We start from the raw sequence: 18,886 nt of genomic DNA, 5'->3' as shown, positions 1-18,886 counted from the left end.
CCTACTTACTCTCTAAAAGTCTAATCAGGGTCTAACAGTGTGAGACAATACACTTTAGTTTGCAGTACAGGTCTGTTGTAATGTGTCCCTTATTACCCTCTAATAAAGTGGGTCTAATAGTGGGAAATTATACACTAAATTTATACTACAGCTCTATTGTAATGTGTCTCTAATTACCTTGTAATAACATCTAGTAAGTGTGTAATGGTGGAAATAATACATTTTAGTTTACAGTACAGTTCTCTTATCTTATCTCTCTCTCTAATAATGTCTAATAAAGGACCCAATACTGTCTTATAAAGAACATATTTTTTCTATTTCATCCTGTTTTTTTGTCTAATTTGGTGCAAACTACTGTTTGTTATGTGTTATAAAATAGAGTGCAAGTGAAAACAAATCACATTATGACTGGGCTAATTACAACCCTCTACATTCCTGTTTAAGTACTGTTCATAAAGTCTTCCCTCGTGTCCTGAAGAAGGACTTAATTTCTTTGGCAACATCTGGCACGCCTTTACCCACAGTGCACATTCTTCACCGACTAGAGAAGCTCTGGTCACCATCTGCAAACAAACCGAAGACCAAATACCTCACAACACACCTTGCAGACAAAATAAATAGATTATTCTGCAACGATTGCCTGCCATGGAAACAGACTAAAAATTTTCCTCAGCACAGACTGTATTGTCAGTTGCTCACCAGCAGGTGAGGCTGTAGGCATTTCTCCAATCCCAGCGTTTTACCTGTTACTCTCACATTCATCACACTGAATAACTTGGCTGCTTTAATTCGCATTCACTCCTTGGTGCAAGGTGCCGAGCGAAATAATGAGACGTTACTGCTTGGTGAGTATTCAGTTTATTCTGTAAAGATTCAGAAGTGTAGAAAGGATGATACAACAGTGCTTTATGATCAGACTATTTCATAAAAGTTTTTTAAGTGATCATTAACACCGTAAGTCCAGATTCCATTTATCTCAAACCAAAATAAATTTGTAACATTCGACACAAGTGCATACACTGCTGGTAGGAGATCAACCTCCAATTTCACTTTGGATGGTATAGCACCGTTCTTAGCTATTAGCAGCTTGACAAAGATGCAGCTTAATAGGATTCATGTAGTGACTGTATGTTTATATAAACACAAGAAGAAAATTCAGAGGAGAGCAAAGATCTCCTCATTTGGCTCTCTAGCTAGCACAATATCTCACTCTGTCAGTGTCTAGGGATCAAATTGATAATTTTGCCTTAAACAACATTTTTGCCAGTAACAATATTTGATACAATTACAGCTTAAAGTTAAACATCTCCAAGTGTACAGAAAGCAGCACAAGATTTTTTCACAGATATAGACGAACAGTGACCATTGATGCACTGGCATGTTTTTTTTTTTCTTCTTTTTTTTCAGGACAGCACGGTAGCTGGAAAGCAAGGTGATGGACAGACAGGTCATATAAACACATGGACAGAGCTGAGTAAGGCAACGTTAGCGTGACAGGCTTCTCTCTGTTCAGTTTGCAGGGCAGTGTAGTGTATTGATCTTGACGGAGCTGTCAATACCTTTACTGTGGGGCAGTGTGATTTTTAGCAGTGCTGTCTTCATTAGTGCATTGTATATAGTCTCTTGCGTGTAGCTGAACTGCAAAGTGATCACCAACATTTATACAGATCTAAATAAACCATGTTTGATTGCATCTGGACTTACAGTGACTATAGAAGAGTAAATAGAATTGAAAAAACCAAATAACGGAAAAAGTAAAATTCAAGGCAGTGCTGAAGTACTGGTTGCTAAAAAAGTAAAAAATATCACAAAGCCAACAATAACATTTCCTTGACACATCTTTTTGTTTGTCCAGTCAGTACAAACCCTCTTTTATAGTGCAGTTTCAATCATATATATATATTTCTCCCTCTGACCCAAAAACAATATCTCTCGGCCCTATCCTATCCTATCTTCGCTCATTCAAGTCAGTTTTCCAGTCAGTGTGCGTCTTTTCTCTTTCTTTTCTTTGATCCCTCGTACTGACCTCATTGTGCACCCTCCCCACACAACCACAAAGAAGCATGAAAGGCTTAAACATCACAGGACTCAAAGGTGAGAAGTTCTTTCTTTTGACGATGGCAGGAAGTGATGGCAGATGGAAGAGGAGGAGGAGGCGGAGGAGGAAGAGGAGGAGGAGGAGGAGAAGGAGGAGGGGTGGGGGGTATTCACAGTTACAGTCAGAGTCCAACGGTCCAGCTACAATCACATCTGCTGTCATTATGAACACTCTTTTCAGACCCACTGCCAGGGGAGCAAAGCCAGCCTTTAAAAATGTTGATGTTGCTCTGGCGAGACTGGGGCCTGCTTCATCATCACACCTCCAGCAGCTCCATCCTCAGGCGATCCCTACAAACACAAACACACAACATGCACCAGTCGTGAGGACGTGATTGGAAAGCTCCGGTTGTATTGTGTTACTGTTGTTGTACAGGTGAGGTTTTGGGAGGGAGCATTGTAAAAAGATGCCTGTGTACGGCTTAGCTTGCCTCTTGGAAATCCACCTCACCAAAGACAATTGTCATGATTTATTCACATATATTAGCATGCGCTCTCAATCTATAATTCAACGGCCCAGACTCCTACTTATCTAAAAATAGCTTCTTAAACACAGACCTTTGATTGCCTGAATAAGCTACTCAGCATGAGTACCTGTACACACTTCTCCTGCCTCCTTTTTACTGTACATCACGCCGCAAAGACTACAAACAACAAGCTGTCGGGCTTTCATCACTCCACCTGGCTTACATTGGTTTTGTTTTCTTGATTGATAAATGGCACTAAGCTTGTAAAATATCACAAGGTACTGTGAATGAGAAATATATCTTACTTCTGGAGATTTTTTAAAATAACACTCTGGAATAGAGTCTTTACACCGACGTGATGGTTTTTGGTCAGTAACCCGGCTACACGGCCAGTACGGACATACTGGGATGTAAACGACAGAATGGATTACACGTTGATCATTAGGATGCCTGAAACCATGAAAATATTGAGGAAAACGTGTGGAAGCTGCTAACGCTTACAGAAAAAAGCTTGGTCAAAAAGAAAGGGTGCAATATCTTGAGAAACTAAGGTAAATAGGTGGTCAAGATCCATACAAGATGACTCCTTCGTCTTGGAATGAGAATTCTGGCTTCTATTTTCTATTGTGAACTACTTTGTTTTTTCAGCTGAAGACCTTAAATGTTACAAAGGTAGGTTATCAACTGATCTTTACATTTTGGAAACTTCATATCTATAATTTAAAGGTTGTCTGAGTCACTTTTTTGGATCTTTTGCTGATCTGTCATACGTGTGTAAACAATTAAAATCTCTCTCTGTCAACAATGAAAACACTCTATTTGAGCATTATGACTGAAGTACCTGGCCTGATTGGCATCAGTCTGTTGTTCGATGAGTGACTGACTGGCCACTGGCTGCTGGTGGTCCTCTGCCCTCTCTGACCAGGGATCCTGCAGGACTCCTGGCTGTGCTGACTCCCCAGCTTGGCCTCGCTCGCCGCTCCCCTCGGACCCCATCAGACCCAGCAGCGGTGAGTATGAATCCTGCCACACAACCCGCTGCTCTGAGTTCAGTCCCACTTCTCCTTCAAGGTGCTTGTTCATGTCTTGCTCAACAAGTTTCTTTTTGGCCACCGGAGAGTCCGTCTGTGACACGTCTTCGGCACTTCCGTGGCCCCTCGCTTCCTCTGAATCTGTGCCCGGTCGTTGGTAGGTCTCCAGCCACTTCAGCTGCCCGTTCTTGTGGCTGTAGCGGCTGTCGCTGAACCAGCGCACAACCTCTGACTTGGGAAGGCCCGTCTGGACGCTTAAGTCCTCGTACTGCTGACTGCTGGGCCAGCGGGTGTTGGAGAAAACCTGTCGGAGGATGTGCAGCTGCTGGGGGGTCTTGTTGCCCCAGGTGGGCGAGAAAGACGGCTGAGAAGCAGGCACCTCCGCCATCTCAGACTTCTGTTCTTGACCCTCCGGTGTTGTCTCTGATTCGTTCATCTTCATCCTCTTGAAGCTTATCTTGATGGGGTCGAGTTTGAGCTCTGGGCAGCTTCTGTCCCTGGAAAACGGGTCCTCCTCTTTGATGAGTTGCTGTAAGATTGACATGCCTTTTATGGGAAAGTCCATGTTGCCTTTACCCTCAGTGGATGAGCTGCTTTTTGTAATGACAGTAGTGCTGGTGCTTTCAGTTGGGGATTTGCTGGCATGGTTCAGGTTAGGGGCACTGTCATTACAGGTAGTACTGGGATATTCATTGCTAATACTGCTGTTGTTGGTCTTGTGGATGTAGTTGTTGCGTTCGTCATCTGACTTTGCAGCGAGGGCCTGCTCTTGTGGACTGATGGTGCCGCTGTTATGATTGTTACAGGTGATGTTGGATTTGCTGGTGTTATCAATGATCACTTGACTCTTGGTACTGTTTGAACCTTCCAATCCGATCGGTGAACTGTTGCTTTTGACATTTGGTTTGCCGTTGGTGTCAGCAACACAGTGCTCATCATTATTGCTAATGTTGGTAGAGCAAGTGGCAATGCTGTTGATGCTGTTGGTCGGGCTGCTGTTGTGCAGCAGTTTCCTGGTGACAGTCTCACCACCATTACTACTGCTGGAATAGCTGCTGATGCTGCTGCTACTACTGCAACTACTGCTGCTACTGCTGCTTCGACTGCTGCTAGTGCTACTGACACAACCGCTGCTCCCAGCCATGTCCAGGCTGAGGCCATTGCTCTTGTCTGGCTCTACAGTGGGTTGAGTATTCTTGGTCAGTACCTTTGTTGTTCTGACTGTGGATGGAAACTTTGGGGGGATAATTGGAGTAGAATATGAGACCCTGGTGACATGGGGGTTGCTTGACATGCTTGGTTGTGTGGCAATGACCCCAACAGACCTGGTTTTTAGACTACCAAAGGGAACTTTGGCCAGCTGAAAGTTTGGTCCTTTTGAGCCTGGATGGGCAGTAACAGTGTGGTGGGTTACAATGTGATTGACGTGGGGTTGTGTAGCAGGTTGCTTTTGCGGTGCTCCTCCCTGGAACACAGTGTTGAACATCTTCCTCCTGGCCTCTTCGATCTCTTCAGGAGACCAGCTTATGCCCTGCTTGAGCCTTTGGGCAGTAAACCACAGTTTGATCTGCTCTTCAGGGAACTCCGAAACCACCGTTAGGTAGCAGAGTTCGGCTTTGGTCGGGTAGGGGAACTTGCCAAAGGATGTCTTGAGAAAGCTGCTGGTGTCCATGGCGGCATCGTAGGTAGGGATGCTGCTGAGAGGGATCATCACCTTTGGAAGGTCTTTATTGGAATCAGAGGAGGGGGGAGAGTAAAGGGAGGGAGTGTGCTGGTGAAAGACTTGGTTGGACACTGTCGTCGTAATCACATGATTGACAGTGGTCCTCGGCATAGCTGGGGCGGCAGAAACGCTGAGAGCCCCGTTTTGGAGTTCAGGCACATTTGTCAGCATGCTGGGGTCTACATCCTTTCCAGTGTCTATCTTCCGTACCTCCACGGTGTGAGAGACCACAATCTTTTTGTGCTCCCCCTTGGGTTTCATCATCTTTGCAATGGGTGTTTTGGTGAGGGAGATCCCAGATTCTTTGTAGTCTTCTCCACTGTCCGTGAAGAGGCTTTGCTCCACTGTCGTTACTCCATCCCTTGTGTTGACAGTTAGGGAGGCAGTGACCAAGCCCTCCATTATCTTAGGGTGGGTGTTAGCGTTATGCAGAGCCAGAGCCTCAAAGCGGACGACTGATACCCCACAGTTCAGGCAGTAGAAGGTGGGCTGGGCCCTGAAGTCTAAGTGGCAGTTGTGCATGTGATCCAAAAAGTAGTTCAGATCTCTGGACTCAAAACGGCACTTTGGACAGCTGTATGTACCTCCTTTCTGCATCTCGATGCCACTTTCGGATTTGGAGCAGCTGTGAGAGAAATGGCCAGACTCTTCTCCAGAGATACTGAGTATGCTATCTTCTGGGATTGTTGGTAGGAGTTCTGGTAGCGAGCCCAGTATGATTTCCTCACGCACATGTTTGGATTTGGATGGTATCATGCAGGGTACAGTGGATTTCCTCTTGCTGGCCATTGTGCAGCGCTGTGTAGATGGGAGAGTGAGTGATTGCTTGTCCGGTGTGATGAAAACAGAGGGCGGGTGGAGAGTGGAGAGGGTTGAATGGAGTTTAGTGTCATGGACCAGCCACTATGAAATCACAGTGTTGCTTCATGCCCTCTTCCACTTTAGGTGTCCTGTCACATGGACGAGTTTAATAGCTCCCAAGGAACCTGTGAGAAAAGAGTACAAAAGAGATACATGAATCTTTTGGCCCATCTTTAATTAAGTCATTAAAGAGAGAGAAATGGCATTATAGCATCAGAATATGATCAAAATGACAGAACCCGTCGTATATGGATGGTAGATTTATTGTCTATGCCAACTACTTCCAACCTAGGGTACAAGTACTCCCAGGGGTATGTGAAGTTATGCAGGGGGTATGCAAAAAAATGTGATTTGCTAAATATAGGCAGAGGCTGTGTGTAACATTCTCAAATTCAGCTAAACAGTACTTCACAGTTTCAAGGGGATGTTATATATAGGCTGTATATGTACATGTGTTTGGAGGGCTTACATGAAGAAAAAAAATCATAAGATTGTGTGTGTGTGTAGCTGGATGTTGACGATCTGGGGGGTTACAGGAATGTAAAATGTTTGGGAAACATTGGTCTATATTTTGAGAAAATTAAAAAACATATGAAATATTTAGACATGACATATTACAGTACTGTGAACATGATGTAGAGGAAGCTAATAGCCCCACACAGGGTAATACGTGTAGGTGGAAACAGTGTGATAAGTGTAGGTGGTATTTATCAGCAATTATAACACTAAAGTAAGAGTCCAGGGCTTTCTCTTAAAAACCCCTTTGCATTATGCTCATAATCAAAAATGAAGGTTACATTAAATTACTGCATTGAAAGAGGTAAAGTGGATCTCGCTCAATAGACACATTATTTTAAAAAAAATGGCATCAGAGTTCATGAACAAAATCATTTTTAACATTTTAAAATAACATTTGGCTGATTTCATAAATACTGAAAAAATATTGAACAAATATTTCAAGGAAATCGACAAAGGAAAAGGTTTTTCAATAATGAAAATAGTTAGGGGCCACACACACACACACTCACACACGCACACACACACTCGTCTTCAATCAATGCAGCCTGTCAGTGTTCTGGTTATTTACTTGGATTTACAGACTTCTGTCTAGCTGTCACGTTTTATGAATTCAGAAGGAGCATGAAAATCGACAGAGCCAGAAATGACAGTCTAATCTCGTGGATATTTGTTGTTTTTCTTCACTGTTGCCATAGGTTTGGCTCTCCTAATTATTGATGGCATGTGTCCACAGAATTATTTTTAGTAAAGCTTTGTGATATTAACAAAACATGTCATAAAAATGCTCAGCACACTAAAGCTGAAGTTAATATCGTGTTCTGTAAATGTGATGTGCTATGTTTGAAATCAGTGTTAGGAGCTCCGTTGCCAGATGCCACCTGCTTCCCTCCAGGAAAGAGTTAATATCAGTAAATAAATAAATTTCATCCACAAACTACCTTGGGGATTTTGCATCTATTGAGTGGGATGCACTTCACCACTCAAAATTGATTGTGCCTGTATCTAGTATCTAACCTTACCAGCTGTTTCACATTGTCTGCAGCAACCACAAATATGCAAAATTATGCACACAGGTTTGTGCTTGTCTGCGAAAAATAATATTTGGTAAACTTGTATGTATAGGTACTATTGTTTTAAATTAAGTGGATTCTAACAGGGGGATGGGGAACATTTTTAAATTCATGTTCAAAATTTGTCAGATTTGTCTTGCTCCTCTTTGGTTTGATATTGTAGACATATAAAGCATAATCAGAACATAATGCTTATTGTTTTTAGTTTCATTTTTCTTAATTCGAGTTGCTCCATTTGTGTTCTTTTTATTCATAATTATATATAATTAGTGTCACAGTTTCAATATTATATCGAAAATCAATTGAAATTATTTCAATTTCAATGTTACGGTGATTCTCTCAGTATTTTTTTTTCTATCTACCCTCACCTTCTTGTGTTCGGCACATGTCTGACACTTCAAAGATGACACACCATAGCAAAGTGATTTTTATTTTTTAATCTGGGGGCTCTGGCCCCCTTGGGGACTGCTGGGGATAATAATTAAAAAACTAAAATTCAACTATCATTATGTGACTTATTATAAAATGTAATGTGCCAATCTTTGCAGTCACCTGCCAGTCAAAACATCATTCACCACATCATCAGACATCAGTAGTTTTTAAAAGAAAAAGACCAAACCAACAGCTGACAAAAGCTCAGCTGCACAAAATCAACTCCAGGCCAAGCAAAACTTGCAAGTATGATGCAGCACACATAAAATATGGATTTACTGCTGCATGTAAAAATGACTACGTGTACCCAGAATGTGTTCTCTGCTCGGAGACCCTCTCAAATGTATGTTTAAAACCATCTAAACTTCAACATAACCTGAAACAAAAGCACCCTAAAGAGGCCGAAAAAACTGTTGACTTTGGTTTTTGAAGATATAAGAAGATTATATCAAATCCGACCGTGACTTTAAAATCAAAAGTCAAATCAAATTGTGGATTTGGAGAGTTGTGACACTCCCTCATTTCACTGCCCTGATGTAATTTTGGATTTTAAATACAAGTGTACATAAATAAAGAATTCTGGCCTTTATATTAATACATTTTTTTACTCTCTAATATTGGCATTGGCCTCAAAAGTTCAGTATCGGTCCAGATCTACGATGAAGGTTAAATGACTTTGTTGGGGAGAGTGAGCATTTTACTACCACACTTGGATTTGAGCCACATGTTTTACATTGGACGTTACAGTGTACCATCCCTGCATAATGTAGTGTCAAGAGGGCAAACCAGGTGACTCAGTGTGTGTGTGTGTGTGTGTGTGTGTGTGTGTGTCAGCCAACAGCAGTATTGACTGTTACTGATCTGAAACATTCTCAACAGGTCTTAGAAGGTTACTAGAAACACATCTGAAGCCATTTACAAGCTGTAAGCTCAAGCCATCTCATAAAACGTGTCTTCGACAAGTAGCTCAGTGTTGCAAACACAATACACACGTTGCTGGCTGCACAAAGCCATTAGCAAACCACATCCACAGGCCTTCCTATCCTTTAACTCTCCAGCCATTAGGATGGAAACAGATTGTCTCCGCCGTCTTTAACATTTCTCCCCTCTCTTCTCCACATTATGAAGTGAAAAACCCGCCTCTGTTCTCTCACCAAGCCACAAATATTTAACAATGGATACACTCCAGCCAGTGTTTCATTAAGTATACATTCTTATAGTTATTGTAACACTGGAAGGTACAAAACATGTGAAGCAAATGCTGGGAAAAAATATCAAAGTAGAGACGTAGCTCTGCAAACTCTGGCCGCTGCATGAACTTTTGACACACACAGAAGTGCACACACAGCCTCAGTAAATCACTCTCATCTCTTCCCGACTGGAGAAGTGTTGATGTGTGACATGCTGCTGAAAACTAGTCTCATCCTATCATCATCTAACCATATTACTCAGGCTTTACCTTCTCCTGTAAGCGTGTCATTCATTGTCTGCACAAATTCAACCACCGCGCCACCTAAAAACCTGCTTTCTGTTGAAATCCGGCATACCTCAACACATCTTGTCCTGCATTTCGTTGGTCACAAAGAAAACTATTTCACATACTTTCAACAGATTTTTTTTTTCTTTTTATCAGTACACTGTGAAAAGCACTTTCACAGACTTTCATTTTACAGCATCCACGTGCGTGTTCACCACGGCCGGCTGGATGGTAAATAAAAGATGAACCTGTTCCAGAATTAAAACCCTCAAATGACTGCCCAACAGTACACACTGATCCCAGACAGACTGTGACGTCCTCCTCGCATCTACCTTTTTTTCATTTCTACTGACGGCTGCTGCTCTCTGACAGTGAAAAAAAAAAAAAAAGACCTAAAACAAAACAAAACAAACAAACAACAACAAAACTAGGTCACCAGCATCTTATGCAGTAATCCCGGTTCACTGCATCCAGACACGGGCATGGGCTGTATGTTTTGCCACCAGAGAGGTCATGATATCCTCTGATGGCACACTCGATTAACCCCTGGTTGAGGACACTGCGTTCATTGAGTTTGTTCCACTGAATGAGGGATTTAAAAGTCAGCTTTCACGCTACAGAGGGATGTGGCTGTACACATCTGAAACATCTGGGAGAGATGTCACAATGCTATAGAAGTTTGGGAAAAATCAGTGTTGGCTCAGTGCTGAAGTGATTAATTTTGTTTGTCCCACAGACATGAGGTGGGATGGAATTAAATACAAATACTTGATTACGTGGGTTGTTCTGGTATCCACCTTCAATACAGCCTAAAATGCTGGTATCATTATCTTGGAGTACACATGCCTATACACTCAGCCAATACTACATAAATTATTAACCACAAAATGGGACCCTGCTACTTCCCAGCAGCACCCTGCAGGCCATTTTTTTCTTACGACACTTAAGTCCTGAAGACCTGAACAAGGCCACCCAACAATGACAGCAACTGTATAACATCATGCAGGGGTATTCAGACCTGATGTCCTGAAAAAATCAGGACAGACCCAAATTACAAGCAGTTGTCCCAAATACTGTCCTCTGTACCCCGAAAACAGATAACGAACAACATATAAATTTGTGAATATTCTTCTCAAATCAGTTATGTCGGCTACAGTTCCTGCTTTTAATTATTAAAAATATAAATGTTTGTTTTTGTAAAATATGTAAGAGAATTTTTGATGTGTTGTCACTTATCAATAGCACTGATTAGACTATCATCAATAACGGATTGATTGTCATTAAGCCAGTTTGAACTTGAATAAATAAATATTATTTTTTGCTTACATTTTGCATCATTGTGCGTCACCTACCCAACAGCAAGACTGATTTCAGCCTGAAGACATAATAACAACATAATAACACACAGAAAAGACAATTCCTTAGTGTATCCATCAGTGCATATCACATACAACAGACGTAACAAGATGAAAATGGTATAAAAGACGTAATGAGATGAAACAGACAAGAGAGAAGGCTCACCCACAGAGAAAAGGTAAGCTTCAATTTGCTTTGCACAGAAACAGTTGGTAGAAATGTATTTCAGAGGGCTACTCTTTACTTTTATAGTCTTATACTTGAGTACATTTCAGGACCTTCAGTAACTTCAGTAACGAAGCTGAATCAATATTTTTACGTTTACTAGAGTCCTGAGATACGCAGTGTTTCAATTAAATGTATTTCAAATACATATTTAATTACTTTCGACTATTTAAGTAACTGTAATTCGTATTTTGCTGGGCAGAATAAATAAGATTATTTGTAACAAAATAAAGTCTTGGGATAAATGTAAGTGAATCATGTGATGTCCTGTCTGGTCCAGCAACGTGCTCATTGTGAACTACTGTATTTAATTTCTGTTCCCTGTGACCAGTAGCTGGAGGAAAGAAGCTGCTTTGGTGTTCGTTGCAAATTTCACTCAGATAAAGGTGTGTCATCAAAGTATGATCAGATATCGCAAGGCGAGATTACTGAGTGAAACTAAAATACAACAGAAGAAAAAAGCAATAAGCAAGCAGATGTGCTCTTGAACTGGCAAATATGCATACTACCCAGAAACCACCAACACGCCCCTAGACCGAAAACCTAAAAAACCTAAACCAACATATATGACAGTTAAAGAGAACCAGCGACAGGTGTATGTGACATGATGTAAGTCATGTCATGCTAAACGTGGTTAATGTTCAGGCAGTCACAGTTTGATTTGGTTTAACCACCAAAACTACTCACTACTAGGTTCACGAAAAGGTCATGGTCTGGGGTTAAAATAAGTATGTTCCGTTTCATAGGGGATGTCACACATGAAATGCAACTTAAGAAGATTAAAACTTATATATATGTCAATCTTGACTCTTGGTTTCACACAGGACACAATCCCAGGTCTTCTGGGTTAAATGTGTTTGACCCACCCCAAGCCTGCGTAGGGAGGGATGCTGCTTCCGTCATAATTACTACGGCCACAATAAACATAAATAAGCTGCTTGCACAGACGACCTATGTGGCCGTTTTTCTGGTGAGGACAGGCTGAAACCACCCAGCATGCACCCCTGAATTCACAGCCTCCCACCTGCAAAATATCCTGACTGGCCACTTCTTATCTATATGAAATTAGCAGGGCTCATCTTTTTAAATGTGTTGGTCAGAAAAGTGAGACCCATCTTGAGGCTACAAAATACCTAAATTGTGATAATATCAGTTTGTACAGAATGTATTTTTGTATTTTCAATTATCTTAATTTAATTTAATACATTCTCTACACCAGTATTTTTTATTGTATTTAAATTGATTAGATGAGCAGTTATTTGTATTTTGTAACAACATATTTTTTGGTGTATTTGATCCAGAGTCTTTTTTTACACAAGTCTCTGTACTTTTTCTTGACTACAGAATGTGTGTACTTTTGCCACCTCTGCCACAGACAGCACACTGTATGCCTGGGTGTTTTAGAAAATAAAGTGATGGGGATGATAACTTTGTCACAGCAGTGGGGCTGTGACTGGTGACTGGTGTAACAGCCGCCAGAGGGGACGCCGGTCTGTGACGAGACAGACGCTTGTGCCTAGTACAGGCGCTCTCCTCCCAGAAAAACACTGCACTTCCTGCATGAGAAAACCCAAGACAAGCCAAAAGTTGAGAAAGGTTACATAAAGAATCAGGTCACCTATCAAAAGAATGGGCTGCTTTATCTGGCGAGAGAGACGTGCGATCAGACACAAGACAAGGGCTTCCCAGACAGGGAGCCATTGAATGGTTCCCTCTGAAAAGCCAGGCCTTGTGTTTCAGTGGCGAGGTAGACAACGCTCAGACGATCACTGTCCCCGGTGTGTCGTATGTCCTCGCACTGGCACTGGCTCCGTGGCACAGTGGGAGGAAACTCTTTTCATCTCAGTGGACCGGGGGAGTCGTATCTGAAGTGAGGGAAAGTGGCAGAGCTCTCAGACGTGCTCTCTGAACACCCACGCTCAGGCGTGAGCGGAGGGGGCCTTGTTCGCCGAACTAAAACCACGTTTGAACCATTCAACTTTTCAAAAACAAGCGTTTCAAAACAAATGGGATTAGGCTAGGTTTAAATTCTGATGGGGTTTATACGTTCCGCCTGATTTAATAGCAGCTTTAAGATTTACAGGAGGGCCTCCCTTATGTGCTCTTACGCTGTCATTTCCATAACAATATTATATTTACATCTCATTAATATTTAATTATATCCGCCGTACTTTTTTACATGGCAAACAGCTGAGTGCGCTGCTCTCCATTTCAGCAAGGCAATTGAAAGAAAGCAGCATGTATTCCCTTTCATCACCTCATAAACTGCTGCAGTAATTACAATATTACAACACGAAAAACATGCCCAATCTAACAGCGAGCTGCTACCAGCAGAAAGGGAGGCGAGGCTGCAAAGTGGTTGCTAAACATTAAAATTTAATTCAAAACAGTCCACTGATTCAGACACTCCCAGATTGTTGGGTCACCTACAGTTGACATTAACAAACAGAGATTGGTGTTTTTGTTGTGCCGCCTGTCACATGAATGAGAATGTGACGGCTGGAGGAGGAAGAAGGACAAAGGAAGACAAAACTCAGACATTTGGGAGTGAAGTGAGAGGATGACTGATGATGATGACAGGCTCTGCTGTTTCAATATTCCTCCCCGCTGACACCTCGTAGGCACACATCTCTGCGCACACACTCCCTCCTCACCTCCGCAACATTTAGCACCTGCACCGTTCTGTCTTTCTCTTTGAACTGAATAACTGGCGAGGAGTCTCTTGACGCGACAGTCGCAGAACATGCTACAAAAAGGAAAAAAAAAATGAGAGAAATGGGCATAAATTCTCTCACTTGCAACAATATTTGTTTTGCGTGTAATTTGCTTTGACAGTGATCTGCGGCTGTCTTGAGAGTCAGCTTCAAAAAATCTGCCAAAAAAATGACCCCGCGTCCTCCGGGGGGTTGGGGGCAGAGGGGGGAACTCCTGACAGATACATTTGAATGATCAAAAAATCTGTTTAGCGGGAACATTTTCTGCCAAATGTCCATTAAATAGATTAACGTCATGTGAGTGGATCAGCTGGACACCCAAATATAAGCCAGAGACAGAGAGCAATTACTGTCTTGCACAGGGAAGAGATTGGGAACAATGGCGCCTCATTTATAAGGGAAACGTGATCCAGCGCTGGGAGCCTTTAGACGGCTGACTGTCGAATTGCGATTGTTCTGTTTTCCTGCGTGTCTGGGTGTCTCCTGTGTCCATCATGCTGCCAGCGTGGACTAATGTGGGCTTTTTATTGACAGTAAGGGTGGACAGGTTTCAGTTCGGGGGACGGCACTGTACGCTTGCCAGCATGAATAAGTGTCGGGCTCCAGTGTTACGTGTGCTGAAAAACAATTCAGAGTCATCAGGGTCTTTAGCACAGTGCTAATACAGCAGTCCTCATCGCCTGTCCAGCTGAGGACATGCTCCAGCATGGAGTCTCTGTCCGTCTCCACTGCAGGCTCTTCTTTTTTTCCCCCTACATGGGTGTGTTTGTGTGCGTATTAGTGTCTGAATTAGTGTGTGAGATGCAGGTGTTGTCAGCCATCTCGTCCTCCTCCTCCTCACACACACACACACTCACCCCCCCCCTTACCTCCATGACTGCAGCCTCGTCCACTGGGAGACCGGTCGGTGGTGCCACTCATGTGTTAACATCGCCATGGCAACCCCTCTCTTCCCCTTGCCCACCACGCCACACACACAGCGGAGTCACTCGCCCACACCCACCAACCTCAAGACACACACACACACACACACACACACACACACACACACACACACACACACACACACACACAAGCGTACACACTGAATCCCCTGGACTGCATCCGGTGCAGGACAAACTTAATCCACATGCCCCGCCAGCCATCTTTGAAAAGTCCATTCATGGTTCAAGTCTCTTTCAGACAACTTTGGGTGAGGTCCGCGACAAAAACTTTGCTTTTTCCTTCTCAATCAGTTCACAGCGACACAAAAGTGGCAGCTTATTTTTTATGGCGGAGGTTAATGAAAGAAATATCGTAGCTGCAGATGACCTCCCGTCACTGTTATTGTCTTGCTAAATCAGTCCAGAGGCCTGCAGACTGTAGCGGTACACTATATACCTACTGCACTCTGTCTGTCTGAGCATCTTTGTTGCATGGTCCTGTTTTGTGTTAGGGTGAGCGCTCACTGTTGAAATCTTACATTGTTCTCCGAACCCTTCTATCTGTGGCCCAGATGAATGACAGACAAATAAACCATGGTGCGCGGAGAAAAAAAAATCTGAGTCATGCATCCTTTTACATCACTTTTGATGAATAACTTCTTCAGTTCTGTAGCCAAGACTACAGGCATTCATTTGGCAACTTAAGAAGAAAAGGAAGAAAGATGGCGGCATACCGCACATTGTACTGTCCATCCTAAAATGGCTGACATCACAGCCTCCTCTTAACTGCCAAAGCCTGGCAAATGCCAGCTCCTGCTGACCAAACCTTTCTTGCATGGGACAGAGAAAGTGGCAGGGGCTCTTTCCCCACTAGCCCCAAGGTTTTTTCCCCCCGTCGGTGCACGGGCGTTTCTTTTGGTTGGAACTGTGCAAACATGCTGTTTTAGTGGGGCTTTTGAGCAGTCTGGGCTTCGATACGGCATTGGTCCGATGACAAAAGCAATACCAAAAAGGATGAAAGACCCAAATAAAAGTGAACCTGTATAGAACGCGGTCCTTTCTGGTGAGGAAAAATAGGTCTCTAAATTGTGGTTCGGAGAATTTTCTGAGAGGGTCATGAGGTATGCCGCTATCATGAATGCTTGTTTGTATAAAAAAAACGGCTGGAAAATAGATCTGGTTGGCATTACATAGTTGATTTTCTTCTCTGAACTCAAGGAATGTTATACACTCCATGTCAGCTAAATCTGCAAATCATGACCATATGACCTTCCTCGGTATTCTCTGGCAGGGGATTCATTTTGAGCCGTGGGAGGCACACACAAACATAACATCTACAGTGACTGTTGTGAGAAAACACAGTACACCAAATCCAGAAAAGTGCAGCTCTCCAGGTATATGAGCAGGGGCGGCATGTGCGGAGACGCTGCTTTTCGCGGTGGGGAGTGGGCAGTCTTGGCCCACTACATTGTGTCTGTGTATACAAACACTCTGCTGTGGCCATAACGAAAACTGTGAGCTGTGCCTAATTGCAGGGAGTGAGGGATGAAAGGCAATATGCCTGGCCTCATTAGAGCAGTTCCGAGAAGGGAGATGGAAGACCGTTCCCAGGGATCCACAAAGGGAATTGACATTCCCCTAGTGTAAGCGTCCTGCTGGAGTGAAAACCTCCACACACACTGAACTCACTGGGCCAAGCTGAACCCAATCTGCCAGATCCGCACAGCGAGAGCTCATTTACCTTTGTTTAGCCGGTCATCACACACGCTTGAAAATTAACTATCAGGAGTGCGGAAGCGTCCACTGGAGGCTGGACTCCTCACACTGGAGTCCCTCTCTCCACAGTCCAAACACCTACTCTCCGAGGAAAACCTCAGCGGCTCAAGTGTTGCGCAGTCATTTCCATGACCTACATTATATGTAACAAGCTTACATGGTTAAATAATTAAAACACATTCCAAAAATTTCCAGTGATTCATGCCTGTCTAGCTGGCTGCGTGAATATTATGGGGTTGTCTCTGGTGTTATGGAGCCACACATGATCCACGGAGGCAACATTAGTCAGCACAGAGGTCCCTCCCCTAAAGGCAGAGGGAGACACATGGCATTCAAAGCTGGGTCAATATTTATGTACAGAGAGAAAATGATGTGATCGCACAGGAGCTGATATTTTTTAATACGATGCCTCGGTGATAATCCACAGTTTACAGCAAAATACCTCCTGAAATGAGCAGCCCTCCGTACTGTACTGTATATATTTCAATGTGTGTGTGTGAGTGTGTGTGTGAGTAGGGCAGCAGCACATGTTGGCAGGAGGAAGAGGAGGAAATGAAAGAAAAAGAGAGTCCTGTGCCATAGACATACAGGCCTACCTCTCTGCTCAGGCAAAGGGGAAGAAATGTGTGGAGAGTGAGAGCGATCAATAGATGAAAATTGATACTTGGCGTGCAGTTTGAACATCTATGGACTCAGAGGCTTCTTATATCAGTCGATAAGCTTGCTATGGCACAGTGTTCACAAGTCTTTCACAACTACAAGCACTCACAGTGGGGGAAATACGCCGCGTTGTGCAATAAAATAAGCAGATACGCCACATTGTATAGCGCGAGAAGGGAGCGCAAATTGAGCCAGACGGAGGCTCCGTTGTTGTAACTGTAACAAACTGACGAGTTAACCCGTTTCACTCCATTCACAAGGCTGTGGGGCAACACACCGCCTCGGAGCCCACTTGCCAAAGGCGATCTGGCACTCTATATTACCTTATGAATATTCCCAAAAATCCTCCACCCCCCTCCTCCACCTACTGTCGCCATTTTATACATTGGCGACTTCATATAAACTGCCTTGACTACAGCACCAGATGAAAATTCAATATTCAATAGCGAGGCATAATTTCAGTAAACAACTTTGAGAGATCGCACCTCGCCAATAAATTGGGGAGGCGTTCGCGTTTTTTTTGGAAGAGTAGATGTTGTCCTTACCTCAACAGTCGGTGGGGAAAAATGGAATCCGACATTAATATATAAATGAATAATATTGGATTAGCTCCGATCGCTGCGTTTTGAGAAGAAGAGGAGGCGAGCAGGGGGTGGGAGCTCTCCTTAAGTGAACCCGGTGAACTGGCGTGAACCCGTCAGTGACCACGGCTAGGTACATTACATTACATTACCTTTCCACCCCTCTGCCACACTGTATGGAGACGGCAAAACAACTATGGTCGGCGGTGCAGGACGAGGCAGCTCCAAAAAAATTATAGCGAGTGTATTTCCTATGAACACGTGATTCGGAGCGTCATCCAAAATCCAAAAGCCCTTTCATCTAAAATTTTGGAGAGGGGCGGGGATGAGATGGGGATGTGTGTGTGTAAAGAGAGAGAGAGAGAGTGTGTGTGTGTGTGTAGAAGAAGGGTAGGAGGAGGAGGAGGAGGGGGGGTACGTATACTGAGCCCAGTGCACATTTGGGTATGTCGTTATAGGGGTAAGGCAGCGCTCTAACAGACAGATTGGGTTATACATAGCTACAATGGCGCCGCGCAGCAGCCCGAGCAGATGGATTGTATTGTGTAAATTTGGGATTTGACAGGAGTTCAGTGATCCGCCGTTTCACTCAGCTTCATCACCCAAAAGGTCCTTTTAATTAGGTCACATGTTTTTTCAATAGATGGCTGCCGTCTTTAGAACAAAAAAACCTCTTGATGGGCTACTATGAATATTAATCGTTGTGGGAATTGTCATTTAAAGCACAGGCCTATTAGCCTGTCGTCTTAAAATAGACTTTACGCACACGCCTAATAGTGGTTTTCACCAATTTACGCAGAAGCTCTGTAAAATGCAGCCTAGTTGTTCTTGTCCGTTTTTAAAGCTAAACATAAATGGACTTTTTTTTTTTCTTGAAACGAATTGTTAATGCTGTTAATGTTCTATTGTGTAGAACAGGGGCCTACAGGCTGTGACCCTCACGAGCTTGTTGGCCTTCTGTGCGTAAAAGCGCA

The 18,886-nt window shown here is 43.2% G+C and overlaps 1 protein-coding gene across 2 annotated transcripts; it reads right to left on the bottom strand.

Moving 5' to 3' along the window:
- Positions 1-839: 839 nt before the first annotated feature.
- zhx3a (zinc fingers and homeoboxes 3a) lies at positions 840-18,216 on the bottom strand. 2 transcript variants are annotated; one of them, XM_084728356.1, is made up of 3 exons: positions 17,877-18,216; positions 3,406-6,304; positions 840-2,388 (listed from the first exon to the last, which is right to left on the bottom strand). In XM_084728356.1, exons 2-3 carry the CDS (start codon positions 6,105-6,107, stop codon positions 2,355-2,357), a joined length of 2,736 nt encoding a protein of 911 aa, XP_084584482.1. In that variant the 5' UTR covers positions 6,108-6,304; positions 17,877-18,216; the 3' UTR covers positions 840-2,354. The 2 variants fall into 2 exon arrangements, with proteins under 2 accessions (XP_084584482.1, XP_084584490.1); XM_084728364.1 differs by having other exon boundaries at positions 18,065-18,213.
- Between the last annotated feature and the right edge of the window lie 670 nt (positions 18,217-18,886).

This window comes from Lutjanus erythropterus, chromosome 2 (assembly GCF_056507025.1).
Source record: "Lutjanus erythropterus isolate fLutEry1 chromosome 2, fLutEry1.hap2, whole genome shotgun sequence".
In the NCBI taxonomy this organism is placed as follows: domain Eukaryota; kingdom Metazoa; phylum Chordata; class Actinopteri; order Lutjaniformes; family Lutjanidae; genus Lutjanus; species Lutjanus erythropterus.
This window is presented reverse-complemented; position numbering and strand designations above follow the sequence as displayed.